The 13,626-nt window shown below is 45.6% G+C and overlaps 1 protein-coding gene across 4 annotated transcripts in view; it reads right to left on the bottom strand.

Moving 5' to 3' along the window:
- TCAF1 (TRPM8 channel associated factor 1) overlaps nt 1–13,626 on the bottom strand; it is a 45,439-nt gene that overhangs the window by 16,736 nt on the left and 15,077 nt on the right. For 2 of the 4 annotated variants that reach the window (XM_060305189.1, XM_030854083.2), the window contains exon 2: nt 2,823–3,456. In XM_060305189.1, coding sequence (XP_060161172.1) covers nt 2,823–3,442 — 620 coding nt within the window. In that variant the 5' untranslated portion in view covers nt 3,443–3,456. Of the gene's footprint in view, nt 1–2,822; nt 3,457–10,472; nt 10,610–12,566; nt 12,708–13,626 lie in introns of those variants that run through there. The other 2 variants (XM_030854084.2, XM_030854082.2) reach the window with 2 other exon arrangements.

The raw sequence follows: 13,626 nt of genomic DNA, 5'->3' as shown, positions 1-13,626 counted from the left end.
GGGCTGACTGTATGTTATACGTAGATTTTCAACTGTGTAGAGGGATGACCCAAACCCTCAAGTTGTTCAAGGGTCAACTGTATTGGCAACACTGCACATGCATGTGTGTGTGCATGTTTCAGAAATATTAGAAAGGAAAGTGGAAAAAAAGTGATCTATTAACGAGTTAGAATTTTAAAAATATTTTCTGCTTATTAAATAAAAAAGCATTTGTGTGTCATAAAGATGTGGAAGATTTTAAATGTGATTTCTGAATTGCATGTGAAGCAAGGTAATGAAATATATGCCTTCTTAAAAAATTTGATAGGAAGTTTGAAAATTAAAGTTTATACCTGAAAATCATCTCTCAGTATCCCACAGTCAAGAGATCTACCTATTACTCACATTCGGGGCTTTCTTCTTATGTAATATTTTCTACATATAGCTATATTTTTTTTTAACAAAACTGGGAACATATTGAACCACCATTAGTATCCTATTTTATTTCACTTAATAGTATCCCCAAAGAGCTTTCCCTTGTCCTTAAATATTCTTGGAAACATAATATGTTTAATGGTTAGTTAATAATCCATTGTATAGTGTTCTATAATTTCTACTCTTCCCAATAACAAATAATGCTGAATTGCAATCCTTATACATGAATCTGATTATATCTCAGATTATTTATTTTTTAAAGTCCTATTTTAACAAATATATTTTCAAAGGTTGAGATTTAATTTACATAAAGTAAAATTCACACAATTTAGGTTTATAATTAATGAATTTGGATAAATGTATAGTTTGGTAACGACCACAACAGGAGGTGGGAGAAAGATAGGTTGATGCTGACCTTTCAGCATTGTTTTGATTTTTTGAACTCTGTGAATATATTACTTTGTAGAAGGAAGGAAATAAGGGATGAGCAAGGGAGAGGGAAGGAGGGAGGGATGGAACACACATACTGGGTGCTTGAGAGCTAATATTAAGGAAACTGGGGTGAGGAGGAGAGGTTTTTCTTTTCTGTTTTTCCCTACTCATCTCAACCTATGCATAGGTATTTCCTTTTTTTTTTTTTTTTTTTTTTTTTTTGCGGCGCACAGGCTCTGAACGCGCAGGCTTAGCGGCCATGGCTCACGGGCCCAGCCGCCTCCGCGGCATGTGGGATCTTCCCGGACTGGGGCACGAACCCACGTCCCCTGCATCGGCAGGCGGACTCCCAACCACTGCGCCACCAGGGAAGCCCCATAGGTATTTCTTAATGTAGATAAGTTAAGAAATGTATATATGTGACACACACACACAGACATATATTCTCTTGTACCTTTTCCTTCTCTTCATTTCTTCTCAGCCAATTAACTTAGGAAATCATTGCTGCCATCTTGAATCCATCCACAAGTCAAAAAATGACCCTCATAACATGTAAGTAATTCTATGATATACCTACCTGCACAAGCACGGAGTCAAGCGTTGCAGTGACGTCTTACCTAGTGAATAACCGACGCTAATAACCCATAATCTCCACAGGAGGTTCTATGCACGTCCCTTATTAAGTCTGATTTTTCCTCCTGCGTTAGCCTTCAAGTTGATTTCCCACGTGCACGCATGCACATACACACACACACACGATTTAACCAAAAGGCAAAAAATTCAGATTCAGTGATGATGAGAGATGATACAGGCATAGCCAAAGAAAAAAGAGGTATGATTTTGATAGCGAAAAACATCTTTTAAGGCAACTAAAGGGGATTACGTTGTTAAGAAATAGAATTACGCCCAAGTTTTACCTTCCTGGTCCTTAGAATGAAGATCACTAGTAAGCTGAAGTTTGAGCAATCTGATCAATCCCTGTGCCTCTGAACAGCTCTTTCCTCATTGCACATATGAGAATGGAGCTGTGTGGGGTGTTCCAGGAGTTCCATGCCAAGGAGAGGCCACAGCTCATTCCCTAAGTCTCTGTACTACCCTGGTGTACCGTCCTCACTCAGTCTACCTCGTTCTGCTCCCACCGGACAGAAATACCAATGCTCTTTGCTCCAAGGATGCTGAGAGTTTTCATGCACAATATAAGGTGTGGCCTCGTGTGATTTTTCTACTTCTGGGACTACTCCAGCTTCTCACCTCTCTCTTCATCCATCCAACACATGTTTACTGAGCACCTACTAACCTGCTCCATGTTCAGCACCATATGAGGTGCTGGAGCACAATGTGAAGGGAACAGGCTGGGCAAGGCCCTCAAAGAACTTTCTGTGTAGCCTGTCTTGGAACCCATCAGCTGCCTCCTTCATCCTCCATCAGCAGGTCTTTTGCTTCCAGAGATAAAAATCATCTCTGACTCCTAGATTTAAGACCTAGCACATAGAACTTATGCCATCTTTCTGGTATCTCAACTTCTAAATCCTCTAGTTTTTACTTCCATCCTAACCCTATCTGGCTGGACATTGCAAAACCTTTCGCACAGCTCTCTAGACTTTGTCTTACTGGACCCCTCGTGTCCGTCTTCCTTTGCCTTACACTTCAGTTGCAGGCAACCTTCACCTGTCACCTTCCTGGATTAGTCATGTGAACCCTGGGATTCAGCAATATATTTTACTAAACAAGATGCCGGGGGACATAATGGTCACTAAGATGTTTCTCCCCTCAAAGAGCTAAGTGATCTGGTCTGAGGAGGCAACAGGGATCCTGCCCCTCCTGCCCCTCAGGGTATTTTAATACTCTGGTTGATTTATGGCGAGTCCACGTTGAGTGCCAAATTCTCTTCTGTTAGCCTGGGAGTAGCCTGAAGACAAGAACCACCTTCTGCTTTTTAACCTGGGACCAGCTCCCCACTGGGGTGATGCACTCACCTAACTAAGACTGGGATCTTGGGCATCTTCTTAGAGACTTTAAAGAAACTCGTGTCCCCTTTATTGTCGGTGAAGTACACGCCGGCCACGCTGGTCACAAGGTTCCCAGGGAACGTGAACAGAACCCTTTCATCGTCGCCCTGGTTGGCCCAGTCCCAGGCTTGGCCTCCGATTAGCAAGCCCCCTCCACGTTTCATGAACTTGACCAACTTTTCAGTCATGGTTTCATTGTAGGCATCAATACAGTAAACCCCCAGGGAGTCTTTCACTTCTGGTTCAACCTTTGCCTCTACGCCAGAGCCCTCAAGGATTTTGGCCAGAGGTGCCAGGGATGGGTGTACACCAACAGAAGCCCCAGGGGAAGAGCAAAGCCAACCCACTGCATTGAGGAGGAAAGGAGTGAGCTGGGCCTCCACCAAGTAGTCCTCGTGGGACACCACCACCAGGCGGCCTCGGCCATAGGAAGAGGCAGCAATGAGGACCTGGCCCATGTCATTCACCATCACCGGGAAGGAGGCCTCTCCAATTAGAAGCAGTTCACATGGGATGGCATCTTCGGGGACATCCCAGCTTGTCACTCCATTCATAAGGGCCTCAAAGGCAGCAGACGGAGTCGCCATGGCTGGATCGGCTTCTGCAGAGAGGAAAGCAAAGACTCAGCCTGGTGAAGAATGGATAAACAAACAAGCCAAGAGTTCACTCCTCCAGTAGCTGGGGCAATTCTTCCCATTAAGCAGATGAGACCGACACTGTGAACTGACTCGAGCACTCTTCAGGGCCCTCAGTGTCTCCAATCCAGGAGACCCTGTTGTGCGCTGTCAGCTAACATTCTCATGGTCAGACTAAACAAGCTCGACATTTTGCATCACATAAGGAAGCAAACAGAAGTGAAGAATTCGGGCAGAATTGAGTCTCCAAAGACGTATATTTAAGTACTAATTCCCGGCGCCTGTGAGTGTGATCTTATTTGGAAATAGGTCTTTGCAGATGTAATCAAGTTAAGGTGTGGTCATACTGGATTTGAGTGGGCTCTAATCTAATGACTAGTGTCCTTGTAAGAAGAGGATATTTGGACACAGACACAGGTACACAGGGGAGAGACACACAGGCTACGAGAACATGTGGGCAGAGACTGGGGTGATGTCTCTATGAGCCAAGGAATGCCAAAGATTGCTGGTACACACCAGAAGGTAGGAGAGAGGCATGGAACAGACTCTCCTTCAGAACTTCCAGAAAGAACCAAACCTGTCAACACTTGGATTTCAAACTTCTAAGCCTCCAGAACTGTTAGAGCAGGGGTCCCCAACCCCTGGGCCGCGGATCGCTACTGGTCTGCAGCCTGTAAGGAACTGAGCCGCACAGCAGAGGTGAGCGGCGGGTGAAGCTGCATCTGCCGCTCCCCATCGCTCCCCATCTCTTGCATTACCGCCTGAACCATCCCCGCCCCCCTGCCCCCCCCCCCCCCCCCCCCCCGCCGCCGCCCGTCCGTGGAAAAATTGTCTTCCACGAAACTGGTCCCTGGTGCCAAAAAGGCTGGCGGCCGTTGTGTTAGAGAATACATTTCTGTTGTTGTAAGCTACCCAGTTTGTGGTACTTTGCTGCGGTAACCAGTGGAAACCAACGCAGTGGTGTAGCATGCTATCTCCCCACCCCCACTCCTCCCCATTTGGCTTCCACACTGATCGTATTAATCTCAGTTTGGGGCCAGAATTTCAGTCTGAAAAGTCTGGGTCCTCATAGAGGGTTCTCTGGTCACAGTCATAGGCTGGGTAAGAGGAAAGCAGAAGTCCTCTGGCTTGAGTCCAGGTCCCAGACAATCAGAAGCAGAGGTAACAATTTATGAACTTACGGCGGATTCTTACTTGCACCTGGACATAGCAGAGAAAGGTGTGTATGTCTGTGGATGCGTACTCACAAAACCCCTCTGCTTCTTCACCACAAGCTCCCTGCTCAAGGTCTCTCTGCAGCCTGAACTCCTCCATATGCACTTCACTGAAGCACTTCCCTCAAGGACAGACGTGTTGAATAGTCAGGACATCCAGGCCTCACTGACCACTCGGTGGGTCTGGACAGTGCTGCTCTCCTGGTCCTTGAGGCTATTACCACCTCCAACCTTACGGCCTGAGCCAACCTCATCATGTGTAACCTCTCAAACCGCTTCATTCCTATCCTTCTCTTCCCTCTTCTGAACATGCAGATATTCTTTAGGTGTTTATCTCTGGCCCTTACTGCTTTTTTCCCTGTGAAAGAATATGCTCACTCAAGGTACTACGGCACAGCAATTACGAGCTTAGGCTCTGCAGTTAGGCTGAACTTAGCTTCCTCGTTCATTAAGTAGGGATAATACTATCTACCACATAGGACTGTTCTGAAGATTAAAGGAATAGCATAGGCTAAGTGCCTTTCCATTACGTATTATATATGGATCTATAGATATGTAGACACATACACGTGTTCAATTATTACATATATATCTTTGCTTAAAATTACTTGGTTACGAATAAGCTATTTAAGTATGTGCAAAATAGGGAATTATTGTAAAGTGAAAACAAATCTAACTTCATGTTAGATTTTACCAACACTGGATTAAGCATTTGTCGACTCTCGATTTTACAGGTTTCATATTGTGGAGCCAGTACTAATACTGATGATTGTTTAGTTCTCAAGGATTTCTACGGGCCCTTGGCAGAGGCCTTCCCTGTGCCTTCCCCAGGCCACAGATGCAAAGGCCCTGGTCCTGACATAAGCCATAAACTCAAGACCCCTATTAAAAGCACACTCTGCCATTTGTAACTGTCTCTGAAACTGAAAAGTCTTAAATTTATTCTTTTCCCTCCAAGTTAGCTCCTCTTGGGTAAAAACATAAGCTCGAGGTCCCTAGTTGTTAAAGAGGGTAACCTCCACCCCAGAGAACTACTGAGAAGATACAATCAGCAAACAGTTGGTTAATAAGAATCTGTCACGTCCCTGGCTCCTCCTGGGGTCCACAAACAGCCAGGACAGCAAACGGCAAGGAGTCACAGTTGTGTCCCTTCTCTCTTCTGATCCATGTCCAGCTGGTCACAGTGTCGTTCGTCCTTCACGGTTTCCAATCGCACTGCCATTAACCTAGTTTGGGTCCTCAGCGATTCATTCCTGGACTAAATGGACCCGGCTTCTAAGTCACCAGCATCTGTTCTCGCCTTTATTCTTCTACAGCCACTGATTGTGTTATTTCCCAGAAAAGAACCCCCCAGAGCTTCGCCTTTGCCCCCCGGGGAAAATCTGAGCTTCCTCTTGGGGTTTAAGGCCCCCAGGGCTGCCTGCTTCTTACTTTCCAGCATATCTCTTGCAGCTTCCAGGATACTTGGCCTTCCTGGACATGCCCTGCTTTCATTTTAGATTCTCTTTCCGTTCTCTTTATTCCTGTTCCCTCTCCCACATCTTTCAGGCCACTGAAATCCTACCTTTCTGAGAGAAAATATTCACAGAAAAGGAAACTTAATAAATCTATGCAAATAGGTTCAATATCACTAATCAGGCAATTTAAATACAATGTACGTTGCCCCTAAGATTGTCCAGAAAGAAGGGGGCAAAAAAGAAAGAGGAAGAGGAGGAGAGAAAGGTAAAGATAATAATGTCCAATGCCCCAAGGCTGTGGAAACACTAGCACGATCTGTTAGAAGGACTGAGAATCTGAAAGCAATCTGACAGTGGCAACTCAGTTTCAAAGGTGTGCCCATCTTAAGATGAGCAGGCCTACTGATAACCTTTCTTACAAAATAAGAACAGCAGTATTAAAGATATACGCACAAGGATGGTCACTGCCCAGCAAAACTGCAAATGGAGATAGATAAGTGAAAATCTAGACAGGGAGATAGATAAGATGGCAAACAATATTCTCTAGAACCATTTTTGACTCCCGTGGGTACAGGATCACTAACCCAAAGTCACGGCTACCCAACTTCCATGTAACCCCCGGATAGGCCATGGCACCGAACTTGAGACCCTGGGGCACAGCCCCCAGGCGGCCACCCATACACACGCTGTGAACGACTGCCATGCTGCCCCCAGCGCTGATACTCCAGACACACCCAGAGCAGGGAACTCGCAGTTCTGCCTCACTAGTTGTACTCCGAGCTAGTTCATGGGAGAAGAAGTATCTGTAGAGAAGTGACAAAGGGATGGACAGGTGGCCTGGAGATTTGAAAAGTAGGGGACAAGGGAGAAGAGGGGTGCTTTTCCTGCTGAGTCTCCCACCTGGTTCCTGGGCTTGACGGGTGGCCTGAGGTGCGTGGGGTTTGGGTGGAACCACCTGAGCGCCCTTCTCTCTGCCGGTTTTCCTTGTTCCTTAGTCTGATAGCAAGGCTCTGAGTGTGGCAAGACAAGCTTTGAGAAGGAGAATGCTTGAGAAAAGCATGATAATCTGTATTATAGAATACCACGAGGCTTTCATAAAGAACAGCGTTAAACCTATTTTTCTTCTACCTAGAAGAATGTCCTAGATATATCTGAAGTGAAAATTTCAAATTGCTATAATATGTAGGACAAAAACCCACCTTTGTATGGACGAGGTTACTAACAATAGTAGTACTAGCAATTTTAGTAGTAGTGACGACAATATAGTGCTTACTAGGTTGCAGGCATCATTATAAGCGCTTTACATACATTATTTAATCCTGACAATAGACCTATGAGGTACGTACTATCACTATCCCAATTTTAAAAATGCGCAAGACCAAAAAACAAAACAAAAAACTCGATGGCCAGAGAATTTGTTACTTGCTTAAGTCACATAGGTGGTAAGTGGATCCTTCATTCAAACCCAGGAAATCTAGCACTGGAGTCCATGTTCTTAAGTACCAGAAATACATAAGCCTGTTACTAGGATTTTATATAAACAGAAAACTATGGAGGCCACATTTCAACAAGCTAACACTGACCGCATAGGAAAGGAAGAGGTGAACAGTATTCTTTCTCTTTATATAAGTCTGCACAACAATCTTTTGAATTGTTGCATGTATTTCTATTACAATTAAAAATAGCACAGGTGTCATGAAGAACCTAGGGGTAAGACAGGAATAAAGACGCAGACCTCCTAGAGAACGGACTTGAGGATATGGGGAGGGGAAGGGTGAGCTGTGACAGGGCGAGAGAGAGTCATGGACATATACACACTAACAACCGTAGTAAGGTAGATAGCTAGTGGGAAGCAGCCGCATGGCACAGGGATATTGGCTCGGTGCTTTGTGACAGCCTGGAGGGGTGGGATAGGGAGGGTGGGAGGGAGGGAGATGCAAGAGGGAAGACATATGGGAAATTATGTATATGTATAACTGATTCACTTTGTTATAAAGCAGAAACTAACACACCATTGTAAAGCAATTATACCCCAATAAAGATGTTAAAAAAAATAGCACAGGTAATATAAATTCAATCAAGTAAACACATTAAATGATTGAATATATAAATGATTGGATTCATCAACTGATCCTATCTCACTCATTCTAAAATGTCTTCCTTCATCTCCCAAGTTGTGCATTTGTCCACCAATAAATGTGAATTCCTCCTCTGTGGAGGTTCCCTGAACTTTGTAGCTGGTTCTGTCCCCACTTTAACCAGCTATCAATGACTCCCACACACAATTTTTCAACCAAATGCTGCTTCTTTGTGCCTGAATCCCTGTTTGCCCTCCTAGCTTGGTGAGCGCAGATGGACATAGCCTGGGGTAATCTCTTATTTCTCCCCTTAAGTTCTTCATCCTTGGTTCTCCTTCTGTGGATCCTGCTTTCTCTCCCCAGGCCCGCTAACTAATGGAACCCAAGGCACTTCGGGAGTAGAAGGCACCTCAGGCACGACCTGTAACTCAAGGAGAGAGCTTTACAGATCCCTTACCCCTTCCACAAAGAGGCCCCATGGCACCTAAACGGGGTCTCCCTTTAAGAGACGTACCTAGAAGGCAAGAAGGTAGTGGGCCTGCCTTGGATATGGCACCACATCCTGCACTGTAGCTTGATCTGAAATCCCCAAGGTAGAGTAAGTATCTGCAGGGGACGTGATTTATATATCTGGATTCCCCACAAGAATGAAGAGGTGCTCCACAGGTGGACGACTGAATCATGGATGTGAACGTAAGGGCAAACCTGGGATCAATTCTTCAGCATATAGCCACTCGGGCCTTGCAAAATGACCCATATCACAGACACCCAATCCTATAGGTCTTCTCATCTTCATGCCTTTTTTTCCATGAACGCTTTGTTTATTTTTCCTTATATGTCCAGTATCTTTTCCAGTGTCCACCATCTTCTGTTAATAGTAGCCAGAATTGGGGTGGGTTCATACCAGCCCAATCTTATTTTTCACTTAAAATGGTTTAATTCATACATTTAAAAGAATATGTAATGCACGTGGAAGAATTTGGATGGTAAAATAATAAAACAATTTAAAAATTAAACAAACTTCCATACACCAATCACCCAGATTAAACAACAGGCCATTACTAACATCTTTGAAGGCCCTCTTGTGGCCCTCCAGAATCAGTTCCCCCCCCCATCCCCATAAAAACAGGCAGGATGCAGAACTCTGCTTTTTCTATTCCTCTAGTTTAATCTTAATGCGCTCCCTTCTTAATTCCTAAGTTCCCCCTGGGTTCTCTGTCTTTCACTCATATTTGCTCACTTTTCTCACTAGGTAAATCCCAGGAAAATAGCATAATGTAGGAGTATGAGCGCATAAGTGAGACCTGAGTTAAAAAAAAAAAATCCAGGTGTTGCCTCTTCCTAGCTGTTGATCATCTGGCTTCAGAGGGTGTCCTATCAAATGGACAATATGGGAGAGGGCCGGCCTTGACTCCGAGGGGCTGTCAGGACTAAGTTCTGGTGTGGGATCCTCCTTCCTCCTTTCCTCTCCAGGCCTTCACCAGGCCAGACTTTCCTCCCCAGGCCCAGAGCCAGTCTGCAAAGAGCATGTCGGTGACGTCAGAGGAGTGGAGAGGGGGCTGAGGTGGGGGGAAGCAGCAGAAGGAGGGGTGAGAGGAGGGAAGACAGCGGAAAAGCTCGCGTGCGTTGGCAGGGAAATCTCCAGGCCCGCTGGCACGGAGGTCTGGGTTGGTTGGAGGTACACAGACCATCGGCTCCTCTTAGACACACACACACATTCCCTAGTCTCGGTGGGGGCAATGCAAGTGGGCGAGGGATCTCAGTCCCAGAGAGTGTTTGCAAAGATCAAAGGGCAGTAGGACAGAAGTGATGCTCTACCACCAGCTCCCCGTGTGACCCTGAGCAAGTCCTGCCACCTCCCTGGGCTACGGTAGTCTCACCCGATAAAGCTGCGAATTAGATGCTGTTTCTCTAGGCCATGTTTGTGCGCAACTCGACAACACAAAGCAATTAAACATCAGATGTTAGAACCCCAAGAGGAGGAGCAATGCGGCAGGAGGGATGCAGAGCCGGAGAACACAGAACAATCTGTCACAGGAAGGCGGACACAACAGCGAGGGATTGTGCCCCTATCTGGGAACCGGCAACCCTGCCGCTCGCCGGGGCCCACAGGTCCGCCCGCGCCCCCCTCGCGCCCCCTCGGCCTCCGGCACCGCCCTCTCCCTACCCGAGCTCAGTCCACGGCCACCCGCCCCTGATCCAGCCTGCGGGGCATTCGGAGAGGGCCACTCACCAGGTCGCCCTGCAACTTCCAAGGCGGCAGCTGGAAGAAGGAGGGCTGGGGGCAGAGGGAGACGCAGGGTTTTGCGGGGAAGGGGCGTCCTAGCAAGCGGCGCTGGGCGAGCGAGCTGGGCGGAGACGAAGCGGGGGTGGGGTTCCGGACTAGTCTCCTCCTCCCCGCTTCCTCCTGGGCGGGACCGCGACCCCGAGAGGCGGCGCTTGGCAGGGGACAGCACTTCTTTGTGTCGCCGGCCCTGTCGGCTCGGCATTCCGGTGGCCCCCATTCTGGCAGTGGGGACGGCCGTCTAATTAAAGACAAAACTTCTCTGACTAGTCATTAGTAAAGGAAATGGCTGAACAAACCATAGACACAGTCTACAGAGTATTATTCAATTCTCATGAAGAGGTTAGATCTCCATTTCGTTGGAGGAATGTACTTGACATATTGCCTAGGGGAAAATAAAAATTGCAGAAATTGTGGAATATGCTTTCATTTTTATAATAAGCATCCCTCCATATATTTGTATTATGGTGGGTGAAAGGATAGCTACATCTCTACCTGCTAATATTTGTTTAATTTGAGGAATAGTGCAGGGCAACTTTTATATAGCGCTGCATTATTTGCACTGTTACTGTGTTGTTTGGTAAATTAAAAATAAGAATATATTATATCTCAAGCAAACAATAGGTGGCTAAAATTGATTCTTCTGTGTACTTTTCAAATCCTCTTTCTTTCCTAAAGTCCTTTCTGATGACCAGTTGACAGTTGCTCCTCCCTTCTCTGAATTCCAAGTTCCTACTTTGTGTGGTGACTACACCTAGCTCAGGTGCTACGGTAGTATAATGTAGGATAATGGTTAGGAACTCAGACTGTCACCAGATAACCTGGATTCAGATCTTAGTGCTATTCTTTAGGGGCTGAGTGACTTTGCACAAGTTACTTAATTCCTCTGTTCCTCGGCTTAAGCCTGGTGAGTGAATACAAAGTTCTTAGATCAGTGTCTGGCATGTACAGTAAGACTGTAATGACTGCTTGTTAAATAAAATAAATATTCCGGTCATCCTACGATTTAATAAATATGTTTCAAGAAAATGCATACTTTTTCATCTTGACTAGGCTTTTGGTCCAAATCCAAGACATATTTCCTTTCTTCATCTCCCTTCAATCCTCTTTCCCCAAACTGAATCATATGAACAATAATTCAATAGGAGCATGTGGGCAGGTGAGCTCACTGGCAGGGTTTACATAGAGGAAATGCCAGGAACAGAAATCAAGAGGACCTGAATTCAGGATCCTGCTCGGTGAAGGAGTGACGGTGAGGCTGTCTTTTATCTTCTCCAGGGGTCAGGGTCCTCTTCTAAACAAAGAGGGCTGGTGACTTGCTTGCTAAGACCCTTTTGGGTCTGAAATGCCAAGACTAGTAGCACCAAAGTAAAACCTGAAACATTGTTTCATGAAAAATTTAAACTTCAAAACAAAAATGCATATACTGCATACATAAAAATAATAGGACAAAAATATACATGGGAGGGATACAACCTAACTTACCTCTCAGGATGGTGGCATGAGACTTGGTGGGGAAAAGGTTTCAAATGTCAGATTTTGTTTCTTAAAAAGGAGGAGAGACACACACAGAGGGAGAGAGGGGGAGTGACGCTGAGAGAGAAAGAGGGAGCTGAAGGAAAGGTGATAAAATGTCAACACCTGATAAATCTGTTATATTATTTTCTGTACTTATCTGTAGCTTTGACAGATTTTATTATGAAAAATGTTTAGCAAGGGCAAGAATGCATTAGACTTTTGATGGTTACCTTCCCGGAGGAGAAGAAATAACAGAACTAAAGAAATAAAAGCCAGAGTGGTGGAAAAAAAAGCAGAGCCAGAAACAGACATGGAGAAACCGCAGGGAATCCTCTTTGAAAGACATCTGCCTCCTTAGGCCCAACTGGTCTCAGACCAAAAACCCGACCACTTTCTCAGTCCCGCAGGGCCCACTCCCCTGGGACCCTGGCCGCGTCCCTCCCTCTCGAAGCCCGGCCGCAGGGAACTCGGTTGGTGCTCCGTGGCCTGCTCTGGTCCCAGAAACCATCTTTGTACAAGACTCACCCGTCGTCCAGCAATATCCACACCCGCTACTTCAAAGGGGAAGGGACTCCTCTGCAGAGACGTGACAAGGAGAAGGGGCACACAACCCGGGATTTGAAAATTGGTGGAGGTGGTGGTGGACGCTGCGGGTAGAGGTGAGCAGCGGCGGGGGTGGGGGAGGGAGAAGGCGGCCGTCCCGGGAGCTGATTGGCTGACGCAGCGGTGGGGGCGGAGCCTGGCCGGCAGCCCACAAACCGCAGAGGCCCCGCTTTGTGTCAGTTTCTGCGCGCAGATGCCCCCAGCAAATGCAGGACGGAGAACCGCCGCCCCCGCCTTGGCAGTGCTGCAGGGCAGTTTGCGGAAAAAGAAATCCGTGATACTATTTACCAGCAAACGAGTTGGTGGATAGTGATAGTTCTTTATATAAAATAATACAACTATTTCCAAGGATGTGTTAAATCTATATATATTTGCCAGGAGTTTGGCTATATTTATTTATTTATTTTTATCACAGCTAATAAAGGTTTTTTTAAATTATTTTTTTTACATCTTTATTGGAGTATAATTGCTCTACAATGGTGTGTTAGTTTCTGCTTTATAACAAAGTGAATCAGTTATACATATACATATGTTCCCGTATCTCTTCCCTCTTGCGTCTCCCTCCCTCCCACCCTCCCTATCCCACCCCTCTAGGTGGTCACAAAGCACCGAGCTGATCTCCCTGTGCTATGCGGCTGCTTCCCACTAGCTATCTATTTTACGTTTGGTAGTGTATATATGTCCATGCCACTCTTTCACTTTGTCACAGCTTACCCTTCCTCCTCCCCATATCCTCAAGTCCATTCTCTAGTAGGTCTGTGTCTTTATTCCTGTCTTACTATATTTATATTTTTAATAAACATTTAACGTGGTAGTAAAACGGAGATTTTGCAATTTTGTACAAATAAATTTAAAAATATTTTTATATGCTTATATAAACACAAATTTTATGGAAGACATACATCAAACTATAAGAATTGGACAGTAAAGAGAAGATTATTTGTATTTTTTCTTCATACACCTCATTAACGTTTCAACGGTA

This window comes from Globicephala melas, chromosome 9, assembly GCF_963455315.2.
Source record: "Globicephala melas chromosome 9, mGloMel1.2, whole genome shotgun sequence".
NCBI lineage: Eukaryota > Metazoa > Chordata > Mammalia > Artiodactyla > Delphinidae > Globicephala > Globicephala melas.
The sequence above is the reverse complement of the archived record's forward strand: the minus strand, read 5'-3'. Positions and strand labels throughout refer to the sequence as shown.